This window comes from Borostomias antarcticus, assembly GCF_949987555.1.
Source record: "Borostomias antarcticus genome assembly, chromosome: 9".
Lineage (NCBI taxonomy): Eukaryota > Metazoa > Chordata > Actinopteri > Stomiiformes > Stomiidae > Borostomias > Borostomias antarcticus.
In genome coordinates this window covers 12,994,059-13,021,202 of record NC_140242.1, presented here as the reverse complement: position 1 = coordinate 13,021,202, position 27,144 = coordinate 12,994,059, and the positions used below count along the sequence as shown (strand labels likewise).

General features: G+C 48.4%; 2 protein-coding genes across 2 annotated transcripts in view; one reads left to right on the top strand and one right to left on the bottom strand.

Moving 5' to 3' along the window:
• The window catches only part of dap (death-associated protein), a 9,879-nt gene extending 2,984 nt beyond the window's left edge, over positions 1 to 6,895 (top strand). The window contains exons 3-4 of the mRNA XM_084443614.1: positions 3,506 to 3,551; positions 5,852 to 6,895. Of these exons, the coding sequence (XP_084299740.1) occupies positions 3,506 to 3,551; positions 5,852 to 5,971 (166 nt within the window). The 3' untranslated portion in view covers positions 5,972 to 6,895. The remainder of the gene's footprint in view (positions 1 to 3,505; positions 3,552 to 5,851) is intronic.
• A 3,732-nt stretch (positions 6,896 to 10,627) lies between these two features.
• On the bottom strand, positions 10,628 to 25,942 carry LOC311312842 (ankyrin repeat domain-containing protein 33B-like; the record flags this gene model as incomplete). Its single annotated transcript, XM_084442847.1, has 6 exons — positions 10,628 to 11,233; positions 11,467 to 11,665; positions 12,230 to 12,371; positions 12,479 to 12,619; positions 17,561 to 17,690; positions 25,532 to 25,942. The coding sequence occupies 6 exons, from the start codon at positions 25,940 to 25,942 to the stop codon at positions 10,628 to 10,630; spliced, it is 1,629 nt and encodes a 542-aa protein (XP_084298973.1).
• Positions 25,943 to 27,144: the final 1,202 nt, after the last annotated feature.

The window sequence follows — 27,144 nt, the reverse complement described above, 5'->3', positions numbered from 1 at the left end:
CCTTGAGTACGCTCCCTCTCTCCCCTCCTCTCTCGAGTACGCTCCCTCTCTCCCCTCCTCCCTGGAGTACGCTCCCCTCCTCCCTGGAGTACGCTTCCTCCCTCCCCTCCTCCTGTGAGTACGCTTCCTCCCTCCTCCTGCGAGTACGCTCCCTCCCTCCCCTCCTCCCTGGAGTACGCTCCCTCCCTCCCCTCCTCCCTGGAGTATGCTCCCTCCCTCCCCTCCTCCCGTGAGTACGCTCCCTCCCTCCCTGGAGTATGCTCCCTCCCTCCCTTCCTCCCGTGAGTATGCTCCCTCCCTCCCCTCCTCCCTCGTAAAGGACGACATCGTTCCAGAGACGCCGGGTCAGTTTTCACACCAAACCACTACTCCTGAGTCCCTCTCAGTCAGCAAATACAACGTCTCTAAAGGGTAGAGAATAATTCTGAAGTTTTGAGGAGAGAGCGTTGACTTACAGTCTCTCTCTCCATCTCTCTCTCCCTCCCTCCCTCCCTCTCTCCATCTATCTCCCTCTCTCCATCTATCTCTCTCTCCATATCTCTCTCTCTCTCTCTCTCTCTCTCTCTCTCTCTCTCTGAATAGCATTAGGGATCTGCTGTATGCTTCTAGTGTTCCTTAGCCTACTAGCGGCCCCTGCAGGACATCTCTGTCCCTGCAGCCTGTCACTCCCCCTGGAGCAAATACGGTGTACTCTACTGTACAGTAGACCTCTGGCTGCTCTCTGGCTCGCTCCCAAGCCCAGTGTTCAGAGTAGAGCTGTGGCCCTCATCATTGTGAGAGTGAGTGAGTGAGTGAGTGAGTGAGTGAGTGAGTGAGTGAGTGAGTGAGTGAGTGAGTGAGTGAGTGTGTGTCTTCTCTTAATGTAAAGGGTCCCTTGAAAGGCGCTATATAAATCTATTATTAGGTGGGCTAGCTTCTACAAGCTAGCCCAACTTGTGATATTCCCACTATTTTTTCTTTCTTTCTTTCTTTCTTTCTTTCTTTCTTTCTTTCTTTCTTTCTTTCTTTCTTTCTTTCTTTCTTTCTTATTCTTCCCAGTTTTTGTCTCCTTAACTACTTCTTCATACTTTGTGCTAGAAACTTCATTCAAACTTTAAAATGTTCATAATGTTTAGCTCTTTAACTGATCCATTCATATTTTTTTTATTTTTAAATTAACTATTTTTTGTCCCATTTAAACTGCTTGAAACTGCTTTTGGAATGTTCAGAAACTTTGTTTTTAGAGTGGTGGCAGCAGTTGCTCTGAAAGCTATCCACGCCACGGACCCCACAACTCAGCCCCTGAGTGGGCTAGAGACACACAGTCTTCAATGGTGGATGCATGGAAATTGCCCGGAGGTCACTGTACTGTCCCCGACCGGCTCTAATCTGAGGGGGCCTCTAATCTGCGGCTCTAATCTGAGTCTCGCCACCACGCCACTATCCACGCCATGGGCCCCACAACTCAGCCCCTGAGTGGGCTAGAGACACATGGTCTTCACCGGTGCGGGCGGGTAGGTGGCCCGGAGAGGGGTACACTGTCCCCGACCGGCTCTGATCTGAGGGGGCGGAGTCTCGCCACCACGCCACTGTCCATGCCACAGACCCCACAATTCAGCCCCTGAGTGGGCTAGAGACGCACGGTCTTCGCCGGTGGGTGCATGGAGATTGCCCGGTCCGTAGTAGTTCTAGCAGTAGCTGTTACATACAGCTGCAGCAGCTAGCCCACCTCACATTTTCTACAGGAAATGTACTTTCTAGTTATTATTATTATCATTATTATTATTCAAGGTCCATCTTTGGGGTCACTGGGGTCGGGTGGCATTGAGCGGTGGCGGCCAGCGCTCATCCCCTTAGCCTCGGGTCGTGGTCACGTCAAATCAGACGCCAGTCATTCTCACCTTTCTTCCTGTCTCATCCCTGTTCTGGAAGGGACAGTACCCCACACCTGGAAGCCAGACTTCCTCGCAAAAAATACAATAAAAATCAAAGGTTTTTGCAATAGTCTGGACGTCAGGTACACAGAACGATTGCAGTTGTCCCAGGAAATGGAGCACCAATCAGGAGACTGCGTTTTAGTCCAGGCTGCAGTACCTCTCCGCCCACTTCCTTCATCTCTCCATCCTTCCTGCCCACAAAGGACTATTCTCACCCCTTCACTCTTTCCATCCTCCTGCCCTCCTCCTCTGCCCTGCTCCCCTGCCCCCCCCCCCCTCCCTCACCCGCGGGGCTGCGTCTGAATGGAGTGGTTTAGGGGGTGGGCAGCTCCACTAGGGATGAAATGGTTACCGGTTTCACGGTAAACCATAGTGAAAATTCCCGACGATTAGTATTACCGTTTCAAAATAAATGATCATTAAAACCGTGTTCGATTACCGTGCTTTTAATAACCACGGTAAATAGGCTACCATAGACATACAGTCCGACGTCATTCCACACACACACACACAGTAAATACCCCCCCCCCCCCCCACACACACACACAGTTATAGTACATACACACACACTCAGTGCTGTTCAAGTTCAGCTTTATTGCCATGGATGTTACGAAATCCTTTTTACATTTAAGAAACCCCAACCCAACACCAACATGAATATTCATACAACAGTGTGCATTACACACAACAGTGCACATTACATACTTTACCACAGTGGGCAGTGCATCAGCTGTTCAGCAGCCTGCCTGCCTGTGGGAAGAAGCTGCTACTGAGACAGGTGGCGTCTGGTGATTTGATTTCATATTTCACATGGAAGGAGCCAGAACAGAGCACGCGCGGGGCTGCTGTTGTCCTTAATGAAGTGTTACTTTTACAGTGGCGTAGATGTCGTGGACTAGAGGTGGTTCTGTGCTGACTCTTTTCACTGCTGTCTTTCCAGTCCTTTGTAATAGTCTGCAGTCCTGAGCAGTCATATTACCAAACCACACTGTGACACAGAATGGAAGAACACTCTTAATGTAGCAGCGATAGCATATATAAGATAGAGACAGACGGACAGACAGACAAGGTATCTGAGATGTGTGTGCCAAGAAATCGAAAGCTATCGACAATGTGAACAGGTGACCTGTAGATGGAAATGGGAGTGATTTTCTCTGATCTTTGATTCATTTAGTCTTAATGACATTGAGAGAGAGGTGGTGATCATGGCACCCTAGTGTTAGATCCTCCACTTCGCTTCTGTAGGCCCTCTCATCACTGTCACTATTAATCCAATCAGTGTTGTGTCATCTTCAAATTTAGATGTTAATACACAAGTTCATAGTTTATGTATGTGTGCATACATAAAGTTCATACATACACATTACACACACACACAAACACAAAGGCGGGCACGCACGCACATCGACACGCAAACAGGCTTGCACACACAAACCGTAAAGAAGCGCTGATGTCCTTGTGTGTTTATTAGAAGATTGACTTAACGTCTTCTACAGTACAGGTATGTCTCAGCAGTAGCCTGCTGGACTGGAACTGAGTAATGACTCTCTCTCTCTCCATCTTTCTCTCTCTCTCTCTCTGTTCCTCAGCAGCCCACCAAAGCCCACCGTGGTGGTGTCAGGAGCAGTCACAAAGGTACGAGCCCACACACACACGCTCACACACACGCTCACACACGCACGCACGCACGCACACACACACACACACACACTGCAAATTAGTTTTGTATATGCTATGCGCGCCCACTCGGCGCCGTCCAAGTAGCTCCACTCCTGGGTCCAGTTTCAAACATCAGCCTGACCCCTGTGTCCAGTACTGACGCGCACTGTAAAACGTCTCTGTTCAACTTTAATCAACGGGTCTATTTCACGTTTTTAAATAGCGTGTGTATTCTACGTTTAAGCACAGATAAAACGTGATACTGAGCTGTTTCACACAAGTGCCTCTACTCATCAATTACACGTTTAGCTGTGACACCGGTTCACACAGACAGGAGCGTCTGAAGCTTGCGGGCGAGTTCCAGAATCCTGCCGTGACGGCGCCCACCACAGGTCCTTCAGTAGTTATGTACAATGGCTTCTTTTGTGTTCTTGTTTAGTCTAATTATAAAACGGCTTGATAATGTTCCTATTGTTGAGAGGGCGTTCTACCGTGACCATTCACACGGCTAAAGGAAGTTAGTAGACCTTTAATTTAGCCTACGGTTGTCTTGTCTGTCTTTGATAGACATTTTATAAAAGCGTTATATTAACTTTATTCATCATCGCTTTGTTGTTCTTCAAGTTTGTAGCCTGCTTAGATTTGTTTTATTCTATCTAGCCTCTATTGTCGTGTGTGTGTGTGTGTGTGTGTGTGTGTGTGTGTGTGTGTGTGTGTGCGCGTGTGTGTGTGCGCGCGCGTGTGCATGCACATCAAAATGAATATAATTTATAAAGCAAAGTAAATATCAGCCCTTGTAGAACAGCATGAAAAAGAAAAAAATACACAGTAATAATACCACATATTGTGAGATGGAGTCCCCCTAAATTACCACTAGGGAAAAGTCAGCACCACGACAGCCTTACCACACACGTGCACACACACACACACACACATAGGATGCAGGGGAATCTGGGACAGCCGGTCTATTGGGACAGATAGGGTGTGTGAGGTGAGTGTGTGTGGCAGGGGGGGGGGGGGGGGGGGGGGGCTAACAGGCACGGCAACAGCAGGGGTGAATGGGTGAGCTGAGTGTGTGAGTGTGTGTGTGTGTGTGTGTGTGTGTGTGTGTGTGTGTGTGTGTGTGTGTGTGTGTGAGAGAGAGACCGGTGTGTCCTTGAGAGGGTCAGGATGGCCTGTGAGGGCTCCTGGAATGGTGTGTCTGCGCTGTACACACACTGACTGTTGGAGAGAGAGACGGAGAGAGAGACGGAGAGAGAGACAGACACAGAGAGAGACAGCGAGGGAGAGGGAGAGAGACTGACAGATATAGAGAGATAGAGAGAGAGATCTTCCTGATATCAGCATGGTGGCAGGACCCCCAGGTCTCCACCTCCGTCTGCCCCCCTCCCCCCCAGTTGTCCCATTTAGTCCTCATCCCGGCCACCACACCTGCAGGCCAGCGCCACACCAATGGGAGAGGGGGTCAATCGAACGATTTAGATTGGATTACTGTTTTCCTTCCTGAATGACTTTTATTTTGAAATTCCACTAGGTTATATTGCTGCCGGTTACAGCTTTGCTGAAAGCACTGTATCTGCGGGGGGAGGAGGGGGGGCAGGTGAGGCTCCGCCCTGCTGCCCGGCTGGCTTGAGCAGATTGAGATAGCAGTGAGTATCAGGCCTGGCGGGGAGGTCTGGTGAGAAGGCCTGCAGCTCAGGAGGGGTGAGAGACTTCCTGTCACACGGGTCCAAAGTCAACAGGATAGCAAACAGAACTGCACTGCCATGAAATAATCTCTCTCTCTCTCTCTCTCTGACTCTCTGACTGTGTCTCTGTCACTCTCTCTCTCTGTCCCACGCTCTCTGTCTCTCTCTCACTCTCTCTCTATGCGCGCACGTGTGTGTGTGTGTGTGTGCGCACGCACTTCTCTATGCGCGCATGTGTGTGCGTGTGTGTGTGTCCGTTATTCCAGATGTTTTAGTAGTGGTTATGTAACCTCTTCATCTGGCCTCCCTGCTGATTGGAATTTGACTTATTTATGTGTTTTTTATTTATTTATTCATGTTTACATAAAAACACGTCATTTCACCATCAAGAAACTGTAACACACCTACATTGTGTGCACATACTGACCCCCCCCCCCACACACACGCGCGCGCGCGCACACACATACACTCAATTATTTGTCTGTGGAAATGCCGGCCTGTGTGTGTTAAATGACTGTAATGTGTGTGTGTGTGTAGCCTACCTAACCCTAGCGTTGAACGTGTGTGTGTGACGGTTTGTGTTTCCAGGGGGATAAGGACTTCACCCCCGCGGCCGCCCAGGTGGCCCACCAGAAGCCCCAGCCCTCCGTCCCAAAGCTGCCCCCCTCCCAGCACCTCAACCAGCACATCCACCAGCCTCGCAAGTGAGCTAGCACTCAGCTAACCGCTAGGCTAACTCTGCTACAGCTATATGAAGCATGGAGGAAGTTGACGTTGCCCCTAGGCACAGATCTGAGTTCAGTTTAGGGTTTTTATACTCCCTGACGGTGGTGATGGCGTTTCCAGGGAGGGTAAACTGATCTTAGATCTGCACCTAAGGGCAACTTTGACCAGGAGCCACTGCGATGCACCAATATCAGACCACAGCGGCCAACCTATCCCAGCAGCCTACCGGACAACAACCAATCACCTGCCAGTGATGAGCATTAGCTCCCGCCTTCTAGCCAAGACTCTCCTCACAGACCACGAGAACCAATCAACCAATTAAGAGACAGAAAGCTGTTTATACCCTCGCAACCAACCAATGAGGAGGCTGATATTTCTAGGATTTATAATTGTGTAAGGGTTTACTGCTGAGACTGTTCCCCAACTGCCTGGAAACCTACTGGACCAGAGAATCAAGATCGGCCAATGGCAGAACAGCACATGAACCAATCAGCCAAACAAACGATCACCACAAGTGCTCTAATGTTATCAGGGCAACCCCGTTAAGCATTCCAATAGATCTCTTAGGAAGTTCCCATTCTCCCCATTTGCACACGCCACATACACGCACGCTCACACACACACACACACACACACACACCTACATGCACACTCACCTTCCATCAAAGCCCTGTCCCCTCCATTCTCTCCTCATCACTGAAGTGTCATTAATGCAACACTAAGTTCAGGGTTCCTAGAAAGAGAAGCAATGCCAAGAATTAGTAATTTGTTTATTTAATAAAGTTTAAGAGAAAAAGAGATGTTTATTTTGCTGGAGTTTGTGTTCTTGAGGTAAATTGTACAAAATCTTAGTGAGTGGACTTAGGCGTTAGGTGTGGTTGTCATTATAAATAAAGATTTAACTTAAAATCTCATGTTTTCATGTGTGCTCTGTGTTGTATGATGGGGGAATGAATCCTGAATGGGGGGAGGTTGTCAAAATAACTGACAGATGTAGTGTACTATTCCCTCACAACTGTCAGTTTTGCATGAACCCATCTGAGCACCTCAAATCTCTCACTCGCAGCATGGCGCTGTCAGACCCAGACCCTGTAGTGAAGCCACTCTCTTTTCCCTCTAACCTTCAGAGAGTCTGGACCTTCTAACAGTCCAGGCTGGTCTAGGCTATCTGGTGTATGATCTAAAGCCTGTATAGTGCCCACATTCACATGAGAACACTTATCCCTGGACCCGGCAGCGGTTTCAGAGGCTCTTAGGATACTGCTGACACGGTGCTTTGCCTTCTCCCGAGTCCTCCGGGGATGTGGGTGTTCAGAGTGGTTCAGGTAGCCTACTGGACATGACTGAGTTGTGATGCTATCGGTTCTGGGTGCTTCTCCTGAAAACCCACCAGCTGCTCTGTACGCTAATCTAGCAGCTCTCACATCTTTGTCCAGGTTTTTCGTGTTTGTTTACGTTTAGCTCAAGAAACCAGGTGTGCCTCGCTTCAGACGCTGAATTGGAACTGACAGAGCAGAGATATTAGGCATAGCCCTACACCGGCTGTAGATTTCAATGAGGTTGATGAGACAGATGTCTCATCTGTTAGTTTTACCAGAAGCCGTCCGGTCCAGAGAAATAAGATGTAGTAACGAGCTCATGCAATCCTTTCTGGCTTAATGCTAAATTAATGTCTTAAGCTGTGTCCTTTCCTACATACCATGACATGAAGGATTTATATATACATACAGTATAGCCTATGTGTGTATATGTATATAGGCCTATATATATATATATATATATATATATATATATATATAGCTTTTTTCTCCCTGGTAGGCCAAGTTTCTCCTGTAGCTCGTCAATAGAGCAGGATGATGGAATTGAAACCATTTGGCCCACTTGTGCCATAATAACTATCGTTGGCAGGTGGGCCTATAGTTTGTTAGCGTCCGTAGCCAGGTGTCGTGTATCAGCTTGAATCCTTGTCCTCAGAACGCCCCAAACCGGCTCAAACCAGTTGAGATTATCCTTCCAGGAAGGGGGTCTGTCTAAAGGCATATCATCATATCTTATCTGTCTCGGCATGCAGCCTACTTCTGTAGACTCTCAATGCAGGACGAGCATATGTATGAGATAAAGTAATCTCAAGACACTTTCAGGTCAAGGCTGTTTTATTTTGCTTTCCTTGTTTGCTTGTTTGAATTATGTGCTGTCCGATTTGTGCAAACCTGCCACAATGTGACAAAACGTGACGACCAACGTCAGTGTGACTTGTGTGATACAAAGTCACAATGACACTGACCTCTCACAGAAAAGAGTTGATGGACGAAGTAGCTGCTTTCCCCTGTCCTGCGCGGTGGTATACCCTCACCTTCCAGAAGAGTGCGCCAGCAACACCTCCTCAACCGTGTGGGATTTGGTTCGTGTGGTAGAAATGAAGGTAACCCCCTATTAATACATCCATGAGGTAACCTCAGGTCTAGGAGCACGTATACCTTCCCGACATCGTAACCCCTCAACTCTTTGGTGAACGCATTTACATATGACCCCGGATCAGCTGCTATAGATGACCTCCGTCCTGCTCCAGATTTGCCATGCGGGAGATTTGGAGAACGGCGGGTGAAAACCGCTGACCAAGCCTGCCGGGTTTATAATCCCAGGTGTCAATCTCAGCCAGCAGATGTTCACATAGAACGCTGGCCTAGATATTATATGACGGACGCCTGGCGACTGTCTTTACTGGACGCGCCATCTGTCCTGTCACGGCGGGAGCACAGAACTGTGTCACGGTGTCGGAATGCAGACCGCGGTACTCATTAGTTAAGTGCATTTACGTTTGATCTCTGCAGTGTTGAATTTCCTAGAACTAGGATATTATCTAATGATGGATCTAGGTCTCTTATCTCTCCTCGCCGTGATGAATATTTGAACTGCATGACGCGGATATTTCAAAAAACATTCTGCAGGTGATAAAGAGAAAAAAACAGGTCATTGTAGCCTATAAAAAAAAGTAGAGGCATAATCATAAATCGTGATTTATGTGAACCATGGATGGAAGTAGCATGCGGAAATAATCAGATGCTTTCTACTTCGGTTTTATGACCAGAGAATAGGCTACACAGACGTTAACTGTAGGCCTAGCTCACAAATCTGTTTTGCAAAACATTTTTTATTCACCACAAGAATATCATACATTTTTCATGTCCTTCCACCCAGCCCTCACACTCAAGTCATCGTAAACACTTCAGAAACCGTAGCCTATTCCTGAGACACTCTGTGATATGTAGGGGTGGTGGAGTCACCAGACGCACTCGTTTCCAGTGCTCAGATTGGCTCCCCTAGGCAGTCCTCTCTCTGTAATATTCCCGTAGCTATAGCCGGAACAGATGATTTACTAAAATGATCTTTTCTCGCAGTACACGGACTGACCCTGTTAGAACTCATCACCATAGCTATTAGACACACTCCTAGACGCTTCTTAAGCCCCCGGCCTTCCGGGTCGGAGCCGTGAAATTGTGTTCTTGTGAAGAACTTCACTGTATCAGTGCATTCCCATTTGCTTTTTCCAGCCTCATGGCAATTCTTCTTCCCCTCATTATTTTCCCATTCAGTTCTGAGTTAAAGCGGAACTGACCCAGACCTCGATAGCTGCGGATTTAATTTTAATGCCCATATGTGTTTCTGAATTAGCAGCACCACTCTGTTTCCGGCCTCGGCTTAACAACGGGCATAGACTGGTGGGCAGCTGAGCCAAAAGTTCAGGTTAGAAGGTTAGAGTTACACATACAGTAGGCCTACAATACTGCTGGTTCATTTGACAGGGAGCATCACCAAGAGATAGTGCATTATCTACTTACTGTCTAGATATTAACTAATAGGCTAAACACGACCATTAAAAGTAGAATATGACATTATCTTTTCATTTTCATCAGTGTAGCACAACACTGAGTTATAAAGTAAACAGTTAAGAGGATATGGTTCCAGTTGTCTCCCATCATCAACAGTAGGCTAGATACCGTAGCCCTATATAGGCTAGCAGTAGCATATTAATACATTCACATCTTAATAGTGTCAAAGTATAAGATAGAAGAAAATAAAAAGCCACCGCTGTATCTCAAAAAATATAGGAATTAGGTACATTCGAGTTGCAAAATACATTCATAGAAGTGCTCTTACAAAAAGCTGAAAGAAAATAGCTGCTAGTAGGATATCAGAGCATGATAAATAAAAAAAATCAATATTTATTGCTCAGTTAAAAAGTGTTAGTCATTAAGCTTTCACAAGTCAATATGACATATGTATGTGTTGAACTGTATGCAGTAATCCTTTAAAAGCCATAACATTTAACACATGAATTCACTTGAATTCCACTTCAATAACATCATGTGCCTTTTAGGCAATGCACAGTTCCATTGATGATGTGTTATAGTTAGATACATGTATGTGTTTAAATGATCCTTGTTAGTGCATGTGTGTTGTTTATGCTCTCTATATATCTCAGGCCCAAAGATGAACAACAAGCTTCACTGCTGGTATCTTGAATCACAAAACACTGTCACTTTTACTCCAAAAAAAGTAATAAATACGAAAATAAATTAAGGAACTTTTCAAGTATGGAAAACCTTTCTTCTTCCTCTTTTATCTGGTCATCTGACGTCACTTCCTCTTGGCAGCGGTCAGGTGTTTGTTGGCGAGCACCTCCATCCTCCTCTCCGCCTCCTCGGCACTCCTCCTCTCTGTCTCCTCGGCGCTCCTTCTCTCCGCCTCCTCGGTGCTCCTCCTCTCCGCCTCCTCGGCCCTCCTCCTCTCCGCCTCCTCGGCCCTCCTCCTGTCCTCCTTCAGCTCCTTGTACCTCCACTTGGGGACCTGGAGGAGGTGCTCGGCGCCGCCCGCCTGGCTGCCCTTCCCGCAGGCGCTCTCGGGGATGTAGGTGGGCGTGGGCGCCTTGGAGACCCTGACCTTGGGTGGCGGCGGGGGCGGAGGGGTCCCCGGGCGTACGCTGCTCCGCCTGGCCACGTGGAGGGGCAGCAGGCTGGTCCTGTGGGGGGGGGGGCCAGGGGCGTGGCCGGGGGCCGGGGTCTGGGCCCGCTCCGGCGGCGGTTCGGGCGTCCGCAGGGCGACGCCGGCGTTGTGGAAGAGCCGTCGGCGGCCGGCGGCCCTCTCCGGGTCGAGGGGGCGGGGCTCGCTGGCGCGCTGGCGACGGACGATCTCCGGGACGGCGCCGCAACGTTTCCCCGCCCGCGGCGGACTGCTGGGGCACACCTGACACAGATACACACACACACACACACACACACACACACACACACAACCACACACACACATTAGAGACGGATATCCACACACACCCTCACACCAGGAAAAGAACAGCGAGAAGGAGAGCAGGAGCAGAGGGGAGGCGTGGCCTAAGTCGAATCCGTCTGACCGTGCTGACAGGAAGAGCGAGTGTTGAAAGAGAGGGGGAGAGAGAGAGTGGCGTTGGCGAGGTCTCTCACCGTGCGGCACGCCAGCACCACGAAGGGGCTTGCCAGGCCGGTGGTGACGGTGACCAGGTGGTCGAGGACGCCGTCGTCGTCAGGGTTGGTGACGTTGGTGAAGCTGAGCGCATTGCGGACGACGTCGGACAGGCGCTTGAAGCAGTTGCGAGGCGTCGCGGCCTTCGCCACCAGGACGGCGAGCTGGGGCCACTCTGGACTTTGAGGAACAACAACGCACGTTACTAGAACATCACTGGAACACCACGAGAACATCACTAGAACACCACTAGAACATCACGAGAAAGTGTCAGGTGACACTAGGGTTGCAAAATTCCGGGGGATTCACAAACTTTCCAAAATTCCCAATGGGAATTTATGGGAATTAACAGGATAAATTCTGTTTTCCAGTTTTTTTCCCATTAATTCCTGTTAATTCCTATGAGAAGTTTGTGAATATTCCCAGAATTTTGCAACCCTGTGTGATACAAACCCAGGTCAAGTGACACTACTGTAAGTACAGTAGGCTACCTATAAAGCACATCTCCTCATACAAAGGGAATAGTAGAAACATATATATGCAAACTCCTCGTATCCTACTGGTAGAACATTCCGATAACGTCAACAAATAACTTTTTTTTTTAAACAAACATTTTTTACCCATAAGGAAGGAATGTTGGACTAGTCAACGATAAATTGTAACTTTTTTTTCTTTTTTAAATAGTTTATTTTATATTGTAATTTGTACAACAACACACATACACAGGCTGTTAGCTGGTTGTACCTGTAGGCTTCGCAGATCTGGCGAGGACAGGGGCGCGCCATGAGGCGGGTCATGGCCCAGGCGGTGTCGTATCTGCCCGTGAACCACGCCCACTCCCTGGGGGTCAGCCTCCGCCCAAAGTCCCGGGCTTCCGTGTCCGCTCCTTACACACACGGGAGGGGGATTGAATGAGGGGGGGGTGATGGACGAGTGGGTGACAGACATGATAGAGTATGGAGTGGGCGTCGCCGTGTGTGTGTGTGTGTCTACCTGCCATCATGAGAGCGCGTACACACTCCACCCTGCCCTGCATGGCGGCCTTCATCAGGGCGGTGAAGCCGTGACAGTTCCTCCGCTCCAGGTCCAGATCACAGAAGTAGTTGAGCAGGTAGTTAGAGATCAGGACATGCCCTGGGAGGGGGGGGGGGGGGGGAGAGTTTGTCGTGAACTCTTGGGACAGGAAGGTCATTTGTGCTTGGGTGTGTGGGGTTGTGTGTGCATGAGTGCGTGTGTGTGTGCATAAGTCTCTATGTGTGCACTTGTGTGTGTGTGTGTGTGTGTGTGTACAGTATGTCAGCCTACTATCACCTGAAGAATATATCAAAGATTAAAGGATTAATGTCTCAGCAGGATCTGGAAAAACGTGTCCATGCGTTTATCTTCAGTAGACTCGACTACTGTAACGGTGTGTTTACAGCTGCAGCTGATTCAGAACGCTGCTGCTCGAGTCCTCACTAAGACTAAGAAAGTGGATCACATCACTCCAGTTCTGAGGTCTTTACACTGGCTTCCTGTCTGTCAAAGACTTGACTTTAAAATTCTGCTGTTGGTTTATAAAGCACTGAATAGTCTAGGGACAAAATGAAGTCTCCGACGCAAATTCAGACGAGGCACGTACGTCACGCCCGGGGGGGTCAGCAGAGGTTAATCAGTCACGCATGACGCCAGCACCAGCTGACTGTAGCTGTCATAGCATTGGTCAGCTCACTAGAGCGCATGTATTTAAGCTGTCAAAACATGTCATTGTTCGCGCTTGCCATTACTGCTGGTTGTGCATTGTATGCTCGCTGCTTCCGCGTTCTCTGCTCTGGCGTCCGCTGCCATTACTGCTATTGCTCGTGTCTGCGCGCTCGCTGCTCCGCGTCTTGCTCGCGTTCCGTGCTCGTATTGTGATTTGGTGCGTTTGCTACCTGCTGCCCGCGGTGTCCTCGCTGCTTCCGCGTTCTCTGCTCTTGCGTTCCTCTCTGCCCGCGTCGTCTCTCCGGTCCGTGGTTTGGGGGTCCGTTTAGTGGCGTCGTGGAGCGCCGGCTTCCGAGGCCGAGGTGCCCGTCTCCCTGTAGCACCGTCGTGCCATACTTGCGTATGGTTCAGTTGCTCGCATAGCTTGCGTTGGAAGTCCGTTTAAGCATTGCTACGCCGCCGGTCACTGGGTTTCATTCATGAGCCGCTGATGTCGGAGGTTGTCCATGCCTCGTCTGCCGCATTCCTCAACTGTCGATGTACGCCGGGTGCATTCACCATTGAAATGTTTGCAGTTTCGGGCGTGGACGTGCTATGTGGATTCTCGTTATGTATTTGGTTCATCTAAGTCCTCCCCTCGCGGCTCGTTCGTGGATTCGCTGGCTGCATGTCAGGCATACTGCTCGTTGCTAACTAGCTGGCGTTCGTCAAGGTTCCCGTATTGCACGTCGGGGCATCATTATGTTAGATTGCCAATACTAGCTCATGATTCTCGCGTTCAATCGTTGCAGCCCGAGGGTTCCGGCCGAACTGCTCTACTCGCTAGCACCCATGATTGCGAGTGCCGCCACGCAGCTAGCATTAGCCGTTCGGTGGCTAATGCTAGCTGTGTCCCCATCAATCATCTAAGCTTGTTTGTTAGCGCATTTCATGCCCTGGGGCGGCACAGTGCGCTTTCCAGGGAACATGGGAGGTGGGTATACGTCCCACCCCTACATATTCTGGTAGGGACCTGACGTTCATGATCGCATCGAAATTGCTTCCGGAGATACAAACAATATAGAGATAAATGATAAATAAATAAATGAATGTAAGTAAAGAGATAAAGAACGATAAATATTATAATAATATTAAGGCTGTCTCGCCTGTCTGGTAGGCCTGGCTTGTATGGCCGATTGCTTCGGCATGTCCAAACCTCGTTCGGGGACAACGACGGCGATGATGCCTTACCAATTATTGCAGTTTACTGGCTTTATAAATAGTTCGGGTCAGTAGCATCGGGCTACTGCATGGTTCCTTAGGGCAACGTACTGTAAATTGTGCATTGTCATCAATTGATACAAGCCATTATGCTCTGCAATCTGCTGTGTGTGCGCGACTATCCTGGCTGTTTTGGTTAACGCGGTGCTTATTCCTTCCACCATTTACGTTCGTCGCCTGCTCCTCCGCGGTGTTTGGGGCAGGGTTTACGGGCTTTTATTTCTAAATGTAAAAGGGATGTATGCTGCGCTGGTCACGCTTCAATGTCGGATGTGTCATTTTACGCTGCGTTGGGATCCTGCATTGCTCTTCGCATTTAGCCCTCTGCGTTATTTCAAAGACTAATCACCTGATTATAATGCTGCGTGCATGACATGATTGGTTGTCGACTGGACGATGGATAGGGTGTTATGCGCGACGTGCAGTTTCTCTATCGTCGTAATATTTTGCGGGGTCCCTCAGTGGTCTAGGAACCGCTTCTCTTCTGCAATAACGGTGCACCGTGAATTTTATCAACTATGATCGTTCGTACATTCCGTTCGTCAATAATTCATGCGCTGCTCGCATGGCTGTCCGGGCAGGGGGAAATTCTTTTCCACGCATCCTCGTCCCCGGCCTCAACGATCGAATCGCTGACTCGCTTCCCTGTTTGATTTACAGAGTTCTGCAGACTGTGCCCGGCTGCGGGCGGCCCTGTCCGGCCTGGTCTGCCTCTTCAGCAGATGGTTCTGGACCAAGCGATGCCTCGTGCCCTACTGTATCCGCTGCCCGATGCATGAGAGCTGGTCTGGCCCGGACCGCATTGACCAATGCGACTGCATGGTCTCTTTTCGCTGCGTTCTGCTCCACATTTGATGAACCTTCGTGCCCGCTAGCGTTTCGGTTTATCAGCATTTATTGTCCATCGTGTTGGATCCAGACGGCTGCGGCCTCGATCGGTCGAAAGTGTCGTAGCAGGCGTACAATTTCACATGCGCTGCCTGGACCCCTTCATCGGCATACGAACGCTACCTGGGGCCCGGCGTCCACTACGTTCTGCTCCATATTCATGTAAACGTCATGCTGTGAATATTCAATACTATCAGCATTCATAGTTCATTGTGTCGTGTCTAGGCGGCTGCGGCCTCAGTCGGTTAAGAGTATTGTTGCAGGTGTTCATTCCACATGCGATGCCTGGACCCCTCCACTGTTTCTCTGCTGGGGAACCGATCCATCCAGCTCCTCCTTAATGGCATCACGAAGAGCATCCCCAAGGCAAGGATATACGTCTTCCCTTCACTCCTTCGCTCGTTCATCGGTTAATCGCACAGTTGAGGCAGGGGTGTTTTGGTGGTCACTCGGATTTAATGTTAGTCATTCTCACAGCTTTCTATGAGTTCCTAAGGTCGGCAAATATTCTACACGCACATTGTCATTCAACCCCGCGCACGACCTCACTCGGGCAGATGTCACGTTGCACGCGCTCTATTTCGTCCTGCACCTGCAGCATTCAAAGGCGGACTGAGCCGGTGCCGGCGTGAACGTTTCCTTATCAGGCACTAACACCTTGTTTTGTCCTCTGTCCTCCATGAGCTCCTACCTGACGAGCTGACCCCAGGCCGGTGAGGAGGAGCCCCTCTTCATGACGAGAGAGGCAAAGCCCATGACCAGAGCCTGGTTCGCCGCCGGACTCCGCACCCTCTGCCAGGCGTGTGGGCTCCCACCGGACCGGTACACTGCGCACTCCCTCCGCATAGGAGCGGCAACCACCGCCGCCGCATCGCCCCGGTGTCTACCCCGAAGTCCATGGGCCGATGGTCTTCACTGCACACTCCCTCCGCATAGGAGCGGCAACCACCGCCGCCGCCATCGCCCGGTGTCTACCTGAAGTCCATGGGCCGATGGTCTTCCCTGCACACTCCCTCCGCATAGAAGCGGCAACCACCGCCGCCGCCATCGCCCCGGTGTCTACCCTGAAGTCCATGGGCCGATGGTCTTCGTCTGCTTATGAACGCTACCTACGGCCTGGAGTCCTGGATATTCTGGATGCCCAAAGAGCTATGAGTGGACTGTGACATTGGGTTGGGGGGTACCTCAGTCATCAGTTCATCAGTCAGAGCGCTCTCCGTCAACCCTTCTGCGCATGCGGGCCGCGGAGTTGCTGGTGTGTTCTTTTGGGGGGTAGTCTGTCAGGTATTCCACTAGCGTCGGCTAGTGGATGCCAGAGTAGCCGCTAGCTGGTCTCTGTGGCTTTCCGTGGCAAACGTGGGCCGCTACGTCTCCGAATGGCCATCCAGCGGTCCCTCCGGGCGCCATGGACGCAGAGACACTAGGCTGTATCTCCCGCGGAACCCACGAAGCGTCGGCCCGTGGGGACTAGGGACTATAATGTACAGCAGTATTCCACTAGCGTCGGCTAGTGGATGCCAGAGTAGCCGCTAGCTGGTTTCTGTGGCTTTTCGTGGCGAACGTGGGCCGCTACGTCTCCGAATGGCCATCCAGCGGTCCCTCCGGGCGCCATGGACGCAGAGACACTAGGCTGTATCTCCCGCGGAACTCACGAAGCGTCGGCCCATGGGGACCAGGGACTATAATGTACAGCAGTCCTCCTGTGGCACTCTTTGACGGTCTTAGTGGGCTGAGTTACCTCCGAGCGTCTTCCCGATCGCCCACTCTGATCGTCATTGAGGCAGGGGGCTAGATGCCGTTCCCCCTTCCTGGCTCTCTGGGCCAAGGGCTTGGCCCAGAGGGGGGGAACACCTAGATTGCCTCCCCCTGCTAACGCGCTCCACGCCGGTGGAGCGCTTTCCACGACGGTGGAAGGCAGGGGGCCCCCCGGACAGAGCACACCGCCAAAATTCATATGCTATGTATTATGCCGCTTGTATAATAAATGTTCAAATTTGACAAAAGTGATCTCGACTGAAATATATTTTTGATTAAATCAAATAAGTATTTATTCATACACTGCACTGTAACTTTTATTCCTGTATTTTATTTTTCCTGTATTTTGTTTTAAATGTCCTTTTTTGCATTTTGTAAAGCACTTGAGCAGCTGAATTGCCTTGTTGCTGAAATGTGCTATACATATAAACTTGCCTTGACTATGTGTAAGTGTGTTTGTGTGTGTGTGTTTGTGTGTGTGTGTCCTACCCGCCTGCCCAGCAGTGATGAGCGCAGTGTTTCCCTCGGTGTCCTGCCAGTTGACGTCCAGGTGTGAACACTGAGACAGCGCCATGACGACGTCGACGTAACCCTGGTAACACGCCACCATCAACGCCGTCTGAGAGAAAGCGAGAGAGGGAGATGACTCACAGTTCTGCTGTTTACTCAACCTGCATTGGCTGGTGTATCTAGGGTGCGTTCAAATTCAGTGAGTATTTGCAAACTATTTCAAACTTTTTTTCAGTTAGCTTTGTGTTCTGAGAAGGTAGTTTGCGGTGAACAAAAATGGATGCAGGACTGAGGGAATTGAATATGTTCACTGCGTTCAATTTCAGCGAACCGAGGCAAACGTTCGTGGCGAACATGTTTTCTTTGAACAGTTAGTGCTATATTAGAACCGAGAGCCGTTCTGTGATCAACAATGATTTCCTGGATGATATATTTTGGATGTAGTCCCATTAGGCCTAGGCTACAACCTAATTTGACGTTAGAAGAAAAAGAGCCTCCGGTATTCAATTAATTCATTCAATCAATCATACAATTACAATTCCCTCAGTCCAGCGTCCATTCTTGTTCACCGCAAACTACCTTTTTAGACTGTTCGCTTATGTTTGTAAACATTTGCAGCGAACACTAACTGAAAAAAGTTAGATAGTTCGCAACGTTTGCCACGTTCGCTGAATTTGAATGCACCCCTGGTGTCGCAACATCTCGTCAGTATGCTTCCACCCTCACTGGTTCCATGCTGGGGTCCATCTTGAGTCCTCTGACCAGCCAATGTACACATGACCCTCCTCTCACAAACACCGCTTTAACAAGAGCTACTCGCGGATGTGCTTATTTAAACGTGTGAGTTTACCAAATTCAACTCGGTTACACATGGCCTTTGAACAGTGGGCCAAGCTGTTTGGCTCTGTGATACTGAGACTTTGAGACTGTCAAACATCAGGGAGTCGCTTATGTACAGTCCAGAACTAATACCAGAGAATAAACATTGAATCGCTGTTCTAACTCTTCACTTGTTGACCCTAGTGCAAAATGTGCTATCACTTACCATTGCAACTGTTTTTGGAATGCAAGTCTGGACCCGAGAATGTTTGTGAGGGAGATAGAGAGAGGGGAAGGGGGGGTGAGAGTAGGTGTGTGTGTGTCTGCGTGTGTGTGTGTGTGTGTGTGCGTGCGTGTGTGTGCGCGCGCTGTGTGTGTGTGTATTCGTCTCATCTGTATATTCATCACACACCCTGGAAACCCCTGTGAAATTCCCAGTATTTTCCGGAAGACCCGCACTTCATCAGCCAAAACAAACACCAGTTTACCGCCAGAGAGCCGTTGGAGAGGAGAGGTAAAGGATCTACCATTCAGATACCTTGTGCAAGCATTCACACACATGCGCACACACACGCGCACACACACACCCTGGCAGGCGTCCAACTCAGTGTTTCTGAACACTTATTCATACTCCTGCAGCATGTCTAGAGCTATCAATCAGACAGTGCCCTATTTTCACCGTTTAGACGGTATTACACACAGACACACACACACAAACCTGCACATTTTCACTTTACACACACACCAACACTGTACATCAGTGTGGTTGGGACTGAGGCTAAAAATAGACTCAGGGCTCAATACCGCAGAAACAATCAGGATGAGAGGCACACCAGGGTGTGTGTGTGGTTGCGCGTGCGTGTGTTTTGATCACACTGCTTTTTAAACAGGTTTGGGTAAGTGTGTGTGTGTGTGTGTGTGTGTGTGTGTTTGTGTGTGTGTGTGTGTGTGTGTGTGTGTGTGTGTGTGTGTGTGTGTGTGTGTGCATGTTAGTGAGTTAATTAAATAAAGTCTTAGGGCTCAGGTGCAGATTCATGCCCTTTTTGCAAATCCAATAACCAGATAAACTCACATGCTCTTTTCCATTGTAATCTAGAAGTATTTTCTGTTCTAAGAAAGAGGATTTAATTAGCCTGTATAATAGTAGTATGCTCCACAAAAGAGCAGAGCACAGTTTAAACATGAGGAGAGTAAACACAATTTTCATGCACAAGGAGTCTTTATACTGCAGATTGCTATCCACAACACTAACTCAGTCAGGCACTGAACAGCATAGATGTTATCATGGGTGACGCCTTTTCGACTGTGCAATGAGTGGAAGGGTTTTTGTACTGGGGTCTGTATGGGTGAGCAGATATCTGAGTGGAAGGGTTTTTGTACTGGGGTCTGTATGGGTGAGCAGATATCTGTTAGTACATACTCTACTGTTGTTCCCATCTTCAGAGCTGTAAACCTCCAGACTACAGATGAAGTACTGTATGTGTTTGAAGATCAGCGCTACCATCAGCCGCTCACAGGGGCTGAATGCACACACACCTGTGACCACCTTCTCTCTCTCTCACACACACACACACACACACACACACACACACACACACACACACACACACACACACACACACACACACACACACAAGTAATCTGGGGAATATTCAAAGCCAATAATAGAAGGGCTTAGCCCTATCAGCTACCTAGTGAGAGAGGGGAAGGGGAGAGAAAGAAGGGAGTGAGGGTGGGAGAGAGAGAGATAAAGAATGAGAGATGTTTCTCTACTGATTATTATGTGTTATCCAGACTGGGACTAGAGCCCATGGCCTGCTGGTTTGTAAACTGCTGGTTTGTAAATCTGTAAACGCCAGGCGTGTGTAGAGCAGTAAACCCCAGCTCTGTTCCGCCTGGAACACCACAGCCAGTGGAGAGGTCCCGGATGAGACCACGTGGAGAGACCGCCACTCCAGATATCAGGCTTAGAATGAAGTGTCGTTGCAAAACCAGATAAACACCAATTTTTCACATTTGCATTTTATTATCAGAAATGATTGCTAACAGGTACCTTTTGTGTATGTGTGAACTATTTCCGTCATCAGATTTTAGACACAGATACTGTAGACAGACACAATTCACAAACAAAGTTAAACATTTCTTAGGAAGCATTTCTTCTTAAATTCCACTTACACCGTTTCCAAGAAGATGCTGGCATTCACCATGTTCTCACATGCGGGAACTAAGAACAGAATCTACGAACATGGAAGAGAAGTCTTAAGTAGGCTATGGACTTTTCGTGCAAAAGACGTGTTCATTTAAAATGATTTGTGATTGTGTTTACTTCAAATCTACAGTTGTATAACATTATAGGATTGCAATACTATAATTGTTGCATAATTTATCTTATAATACTGTTTTTCATTATTTTACAAAGCAAGAGTGCTGTCTATCCAATAATATCCCTGATGCGCCGGATCCAGCTGTGTGCCCCTCTCCGGATACAGCTAAATATGGCAGGTGGAGTCCGGTCTTTAGATTTCCGTTTGGGCATGCCGCATTCGTAGACTATTGTAAATTGTACTCTATCACTTTGACATTTTGCACTGTTCTGCCTCGCTATGTTTATGAACCAAGGCAAATTCCTCGTAGTAGGAGGCCTTGGCTAAATTAAAATCTGATTTTGATTGGCAAAGCTGGAGTCGACCGCAGTCGTCTGACTTGCCAATACACCTGAAACAACCCCACCTAAACCATTATGCTATATCTAAAACTTGGTGAGTCAACGGCACGGATGACCGGTATTCATTCAGAGAAGTGACATCTGCGCATTTCCCTGTAGTTGCATATCCTTATATGCGGCTAGCGGAGAAACCATGGGATTCACCATTAAGAAAAGGCGAACTCATCCAGCGGTTCACAAACACGTGAATCAGACGGGAGCTTTCTTTAGAAACGTTTTTAGGAATACATTTAAGAACGGAACTTAGGAAGATATTGGTGAATGAGGCCTACTGTATAGCCTGGCTCCCTGAATCAGAATTTTCTAAATGCGTTTCAGGGTCTGGAAAGGCTCTTGTCCAGAGTGATTTATCGGTTGAAATTCCAACCAGGCCAATCAGCGTCCTTTGAATCTGATGACAGAATTAAACTGCGCAACGTGATTGGTTAGGGGATGAACTAATCGCTGTCTATCTCGGAAAACGGCTGCAATAGGGAGGGGAAGTGAAAACATGCGTCCCTAGCGGATTTGTTCCTATCGGAAAGGAGTTTCAATGTAAACTCCCATAGACCGGATTTTCTTATAATTACTACGAAGCCATTTCGGTGAAGTTATCAAAACTAAAACTTGTGAGTGTCTTTACAGTAATAACCTACTAACTGTGAGAATTTTAAACAGTATTTCGCCTTCTTTCAAATTTTGGAAATTGCTCCATTCCTTTCATAAATGGACTACAAAGCCGGGCGCGCTTATGTATGTCACTCATGAGAAAAATGCTGTGCTTTGTGCCAGATTGCTCCCATCGGCATGAGACGAATGGTTGCAAATTCTACTAATTTCCAAGAGATTCCAAAGAGCTGAAAAGATGGATACGAATAATAATTTGAGTTGAATTGCATATGGACAGTGCTACGTTGTGAAATGTCATAGCCCAAGCCTCCTATTAATGTGAGCTGGTTAGGATGGTATTAGCTGGTCAGACTGGTCTTAGCTGGTCTGATCCGCAGGTGCGCCTGGTTATTCTTACTGGTCCGTAACCCTAACCTTAACCCCTAATCGTAATAGGCTCACTTATGATGCTAACTCGCCGTAACATGATATGACCGGTCCTTCACGACACCTAACAGCTCCCCCTGCGAATAGCAGCATTTTTCTACATGGCCAGATCTAAAATGATTGTCAGCACGTGGGATGCACTTCTTGTTATTGCTGAAGTATTCTGCCAGCCATGCAATGCATATCGGCATTTTCGTAGTTGTACTGATTTGTAATTTGGTTGTGTTAGATGTTAGCTGGTAGAGTCAGCAAGCTCGCAGAGGCGCACAAAATGACGTCATGCATGCCATGCCGTATGTAGTTCTTTACCACCTCGTTACAAAGAATATATACATAATTCGGATTGTGATTGAAAATTAACTATGATCACTTGAATCAATAAAGTGTGTCTCCAAGTATATCATATTTAATGCATTCTACTAACTTTTCGATGTAGACCGAGATATACTTTTTCAGAAAATGTGCTATGAGAAATCCCATTCATTCTCTTGGCATTAGGAACACTACCGCTAGGGGGCGATGAGATTACTTTCCCTCCCTATGGGAGCTTGTTCAGAAATGAAATGGCAGTTCAGTGTGAGTGTCAGGCTAAAATACATACAGAGACAGACAGATGAACAGGTAGAGAAGAGTGGAGCTGACAAGGACAGGGACGGCCTAGCTCTGGTGATCTGTGAATCGATGTGTGTGAACAGAGCGCGTGTGCGAGACCGCTAAACTGGGTCAGTGGGAGAGGGACACACACACACAAGGCAGAAGAGGTTTTTTTAACAGATGAATTGTTAAAACGGATTAACTAGTCAATGTGCAAAACACACTGTGGACAGGACAGCATAGCATCACTGATGTTCACTCTGGCTGTTACATTACGAGACGTTAGTTATCCTCAACACGCGGTCGCCAGAACAGATCCATTTCCACAATTTGGTAATGGCATACAGTCCTGCTCACAGAGATCCAAACATACTCCTTCTATCTGCCTGTCTGTCTGCCTGTCTGTCTGCCTGTCTATCTGCTTCCTGTCTGTCTGCCTGTCTATCTGCCTCCTGTCTGTGTCTATCTGCTTCCTGTCTGTCGGCCTGTTTGTCTGCCTCCTGTCTGTCGGCCTGTTTGTCTGCCAGCCTTTCCATCTGCTCTGTATCAGGGCTTGGTCGGAGTGTGTGGCGCATCGTGACGACAGACCATACTAAACTGCAATGTGATCTACAGTAAGTGAAACTATACAGTAAACTCCTCCTCCTCCTCCTCTACAACGCTTCTGGAGAAATATGGTAGCCTACTCACCCTTTTTTCAGGAACCTTTTTAGTCATCATTTAGTCATCTTTAGGTTCTAGGAAGACGACTTTATTATTATCTGGCTAGCCTTAAGTCTGTCTCTCATTTCCTGCCGTTACGACACGCTGAGAGGAAATGGTTCCACCAGGTTAAACGACACCGGTTCTCGCTGTCAGGGGAAGGAACTGTGTCAGGATGTTGTTGCGAATGAAAAAAGACACAAATGTTAAACCGTTACACTTTCACATTCACACACAACAAGCATACTACACAGGATATACAGTCATCTCTCGAAGTCCTCTCTAGGTGTTTCCCCAGAACGCTGATGATGGGGGACCAGGCTCACACCAAAAACATGTTCTCTCTGTCTGTATCACACCCTCACACACACACACAGACACACACACACAAGGTGGGGGGCACAGCACCAGCTCGGGATAGAGACATTTTGTCTGTATCATGATATTCCAATGATGTCATTCACTCTCTTCCTCTCCCCAGGCCTATCGGCCATCATTGATTGGACAGAGAGGGGTCTGGGTGTACACTGAACCCAGCCCAGGCTGATAAAAGACCCCTCGGCGTCAGAGTGCACCATCCATTTAAAAAGGGAGTCAGGGTATTATTAAAAAGAGAGCTAGGGTTCGCGTGGCGAGGCCGGTTTCGGAACCACACGCCTGACAAAATAACCCTGCTCTGAGACCTTCCACGGCTAAACGTCGACAGCGGTGGTCCTTTTGGTCTAACGGTAGATGCCTGGGCTCAGTATTGTAATAGAATTTATAATGACTATATATTACTATATACTCAGTTTATGCATTACTGAGCACCTTTAGACCCGCAGTCCCCTGGCTGGTACAAGTGTGAGAAAGGAATGTGGGCTGCGTATGTGTGTGTCCAGAAACAGACATGCATTGTACTAGCAAAGGCAGATGTTGTATTTTTCAAGGTCAATGGGCACATGATCAGAGGCCCTATAAGGATGAGCTAACTAAAAGTTTACATTGTCTCAACACTGACACAAACATTGTAAATTCATCTATGTATCGGGTTCATTTGCGTCAGAGGAAAAACTAGTACTTAAAGCAGCATGGGAAGCTGACCTGTGTGCATTCTCCACTGAGCGACTTGCTGTATGTCTCTCTGTACTTGAATCCGCCATTCTTCAGGCCTGAACGAATTCAAACTTAACAGATTCTCACTTCTGAGGGACGGTGTGTTTTATTGCAAGGTTCCTACATTGAGTAATTCTTACACAGTATGCAGGAGACCGGGCATTGATCTCATTGGTATTATTAGCCATGTCAGATGTATCAGTTAGTTAGTGAGGGGCCAGCGAGCAGGGCACGGGGTCTAGAGAGCGTGGGTGGCCTCCAATCGCTGAACTAAGCGAGATGGGCCATATCCATAATGCATAAAGCTGTTTCTCCATTTGAAAGCCACACCCAACAACAGATGTCGATATGTGAGTAAAACCGTGGGATGATGCCTGTACAGGAACACACACGCACACACAAATACACAATCACACACATACACACAAACACACATGCACAACGTAAACCGTATAGACTGAATTCAACCACAAACATGAACAAACACATGCCCCTACACACAGGGCCGGTTGTTATGTTGACTGAGACCCAGTGTTTTCCTGCTGTAATTACGACTAGCAAAGCTCGGGGCTATTCACTTAGCCTAGACTCAGAAAGACCAGGCACGCACGCACGCACACACACACGTAGAGGTCGCTATGGTACAGACACATCTGGGTCCAGTTCGGCTTCCCCAACTGTCTCTAACCATCTCCATGAAGTGGAGTGTAGGGACATCTTGTCTGCATGTAAACAGCCCAGTGTCCCTTCTCATGAATCAGTTGTGTTTCCTGAGAGGACTATCGCCAATACGTTCAGTGACTAGAGTGAACAGACTAGGACCCAATGCAATAGTCCGCACACTTCATGGCCCGGATAGCGTTACGCGTCCTGCGTAATTACGCACAGGGAATTATCACATACCTGTTCTAGTAGGCCTAATGTATATGTTTCTGAACTGAAAGTATAGGCTACAACGATACAAAACACAACGTACTTACCCTGCTGTTTTTATCGGTCTCTTTGACCTCGTCTTCTCTTACACCCTGCCGTATCTTAAACCGGACGACAGCCGCGTTGTTTGTGCAGCACGCCTGGAAGAACGACAGCGGCCCGGGTCTCTCTGGGGACGGTGACCGCTCTGAGTCCGCGAACACACTGTGCGGAGGGTAAAACGAGTCGTCCGAGGTAATACTCCTCGTGTCGGGCAGCTCCTCGAAGTCATCGTATTCCACAAAGTAGTCCGCTTCTCCCTCCTCTAGATCGAGGGAGCCCAGGTACTCATCGTCCGATAAGGACGGCGGTTCCTCGGTTGTGACCGGGTGGACCTGCGCGCCGGCTTTGGGACTCTGCTGGAGCTGTTTGACTCGGACAGCCGAGCCTCCATCCCTGTCGTCCGTTATCAGCACCATTGACCCCCTACACCAGTAGCATTTGGGGGGAACGTTGGACGTGGGGCGGTGAGAAGGACTTTATTGCCAACATCAACGCCGAGAGTTAAGTCAAACTTTTAAAGCAAAAGCGAAAAGTAATTGCGGAGGGCTTGATAACAATATGTTTCTCTGTGAGACAGACCTACACTTTCAGATCCACGGGGTTATTCCCGGTATATTTGAACAACTCCGGCATCGTGGGCTCGCGTGAGAAGAAAACATGGAAATGAAACCGTTGCACCAGCCAGTCCATTAACTCCATGCAGAGTTGTAAACCCAAAAATTAAAGTTTAAAGTGTGGTTTAAATAGGCAACCATACAGCTAAAACAGCAACACGTCTGGTTTGAGTAACTTCCCCTATCCATCCGAACAGAAACAAAACTGCCTCGCCCTCTCGTGTTCTGTGGAGCGATTAAGAAAATTCCAGTTCGAGAGAAAGGTTAACAAAAAACAAACACACAACTTCCATGATCAAGCCAGTCCGGAGTAGAGAAACATTGGTTTCGTGAAACGATGGTCTGATAATCCGATTACTCTCTCTCTCTCTACTCACTCACTCACTCTCTCTCTCTGTCTCTCTCTCTCTCACACACACACACGCACACACACACTCACTCATACGCACGCACACACGATTTGCGACCTCAGTGAAACTCTGGGTCCGTGCCATCTCATTCTGGTGATGCAGAAACAAGATTGTATTTTTGATGTCGTGATTTACGTGATGAGAAAAGGTTAGTCCACCAACATAAACTCAGGACAATATAGACTATATACCAGTAACCTTCCTCTCCTCGTGCAGTTGACATACCGAGTTTAAGAAAGAGGCCAGCGAGGACGCCTTTCTTTTTTGTGTGTGAGGACGCCTTTCTTTTTTGTGTGTGCGCGCGTGTGTGCATGTGACCCTAATCTGTTATTGGCGCAGGCTGTCCGTCTGCAGTGTATCAGCACATATGCAGCTAATCTGATCCTACAGGAGAGAGATGAGCTGGCCAGATCTAACACACATACACACACACACAGCCCTCCCAGGCCCCGGGCCCTGCTCCGCTCCCCTGCTGTGAGACGCAAGGCTGGAGACCAATCCCAGAGCTGGCCGGTGGGTTTCAAGACGTCTCTCTCCCTATTTCCACTGCGACCTCCTGTTACACCAACAGTTATGGCGTCTTTATTGACCCTG